Raw genomic sequence first — 2,372 nt, 5'->3', positions numbered from 1 at the left:
TATATATTATATATATTATATATATATATATACAAAATATATATATACATATATATATATATATATAATATATATATATATATATATATATATATATATATGATTTTTATTTGTAATGTATATCAATACACACACACACACACACAAATATATATATATATATATATATTATATATATATATATATATATTATATATATATATATATAGAGAGGAGAGAGAGAGAGAGAGGGGAGAGGAGAGAGAGAGAGAGAGAGAGAGAGAGAGGGGGGGAGAGAGAGAGAGAGAGAGAGAGAGAGAGAGAGAGATAAAGTCAGACAGTCAGCTAGACAAACAGACAGATATACAGACATGATAAGAATGATAATAAGGATGATGATTATAATAATGATAATAATGATACTAACAATGATAATAATAAAGTTGAATTCAATTTGTTGCAATAGTTATGCTTGATGTGAAAGGCTATCTGTTTCATTTTGCTTCTAAATTACCCCCTGTGTGCATGAAATACCCCCTGTTACCATTCACAGGCAGTGCGGGAATTGAACACGGGTCAGCAAGATTGCCAGACGAAACAGCTACCTTTGTATACCACACAGAGACAAACATACACACAAAACAGAGAAAGACCCCTCCCAAAAAATTCAACAAATAAATACAGATTATTCCAAACTCAAAGCACACGACGAAGAACACATACTAATGACGAGTGCATGGCAGCGGAGATAGACAGACGAAGGGCGGCGACGCAGAAAACAGACGAAGGGCGGACGAAGAGACAGACCGAACGCAACGGAGGGACGTACAAGCTACGCGTATCGACGTGATCTGGGCGCGGCAAGCCAAGCGCCCGGGCTTTATATATCCGACCGCAAGCGACCCTGAGCAGCCATGACACCTGCCTGCGCCTGCCTGCTTGCCTGTAAGGGTGCGGGAAGGGTACCCGGTCGGTCAGCTATGCGGTAGGTTGTTCTTGATCGGTGTCATGCATTGGCTCATGACCACGCCTTTGACGAAAGGGTATTAGGGACTAGGGTTAGAGGCGCGGGCGTGGGCTTGGGAAGGAGGGGGAGGGGGAGGGGGTTATACAGTTTTATTCTTACTATATTTTTTATCTTTTTTTTTATTTTCCTTTTTTTTATCTATTTATTTTTTTTAAGGAGGGAAGGATTCTGTTCAGGATGTAATTGGAGAGAATATGTTTCTCATTCTCTCTCTCTCTCTCTCTCTCTCTCTCTCTCTCTCTCTCTCTCTCTCTCTCTCTCTCTCTCTCTCTCTCTCTCTCTCTCTCTTTGTTATTCTCTGTTCCTCTGTCCATCTTTATATCCTTCTATCTATCTATTTACCTAATTATCTATCCAGCTGTCCGTCTATCTATCCAATGATTTACTAAATTAACTGTCTATCTATTTACCTCTTATTCTATCCCTCCCTGTTACTCTTACTCTCTCATCACAATATCTTTCTCTCTATTTCTTTCTCACTCTATCCGTCTGTCTGTTCGTTTATCTGTATATCTATCTATCTACCATTTATCTCTACCTCTCCCCTCCTTTCTATATATTTTTTCTCAATCTCTCTCTCTCTCTCCCATTCTCTCTCTCTCATTCTCTCTCTCTCTCTCTCTCTTTTCTCTCTCTCTCTCTCTCTCCTCTCCTCTTTCTCTCTCTCCTCTCTCTCTCTCTCTCTCTCTCTCTTTCTCTCTCTCTCTTTCTCTCCCTCTATATCTCTCTCTCTCTCTCTCGATCCATCTATCTATCTACCTGTCTATCCATCCATCTGTCCATTTATGATTCATCTGCTTCGGAGTCTGTTTGCATATATTTTCCGGAGAAAGGAATTCGAATGTGTCTCTGAACCAGATCCCGGCGTTTCTTATGAACCTATTCGTCATCACTGGTAGCGGCGGATTTCGATGCTCACTTGTTTGCGAAAGAGATTCTGAAACGCTTTTTTTTTGTTTTTGTTTTTTTCTTTTCTTTTTTTTTTCCTTTTTATTTCAGTCACTTTCCTTATGAAATATTTAATCTCGCGAAGTTAGAATGGCAGAAATGATTTACACAATTATTTCTTCTGTGTGTGGATATTAACGTCAGCAGGTGGGTATATCCATCTGACCCAACCCTCCCCACCCACCCACCTCTTCATACGCAACCTTTGCTTTAAAAAACGTGGGAGAGAAGTAAGGAGCAGATTATGAAAGAGAGAGAGAGATAGGGGGAGAGGGAGAGAGATGGAGAGAGAAGGAGAGAGATAGATACATAGATAGATAGATAGACAGACAGAGAGAGAGGGAGAGAGAAAGGAGAGAGAGAGAGAGAGAGAGAGAGAGAGAGAGAGAGAGAGAGAGAGAGAGAGAGAGAGAGAGAG

At 40.0% G+C, this 2,372-nt stretch overlaps 1 protein-coding gene across 1 annotated transcript in view; it reads right to left on the bottom strand.

Annotated features, from left to right (window-relative positions):
- The window catches only part of LOC119578184, a 13,332-nt gene extending 12,262 nt beyond the window's left edge, over positions 1 to 1,070 (bottom strand). Inside the window, exon 1 of the mRNA XM_037925920.1 lies at positions 703 to 1,070. Within this exon, the coding sequence (XP_037781848.1) occupies positions 703 to 717 (15 nt within the window). The 5' untranslated portion in view covers positions 718 to 1,070. The remainder of the gene's footprint in view (positions 1 to 702) is intronic.
- Between the last annotated feature and the right edge of the window lie 1,302 nt (positions 1,071 to 2,372).

Source organism: Penaeus monodon, chromosome 10 (genome assembly GCF_015228065.2).
Source record: "Penaeus monodon isolate SGIC_2016 chromosome 10, NSTDA_Pmon_1, whole genome shotgun sequence".
Taxonomy (NCBI): Eukaryota; Metazoa; Arthropoda; class Malacostraca; order Decapoda; family Penaeidae; genus Penaeus; species Penaeus monodon.
This window is presented reverse-complemented; position numbering and strand designations above follow the sequence as displayed.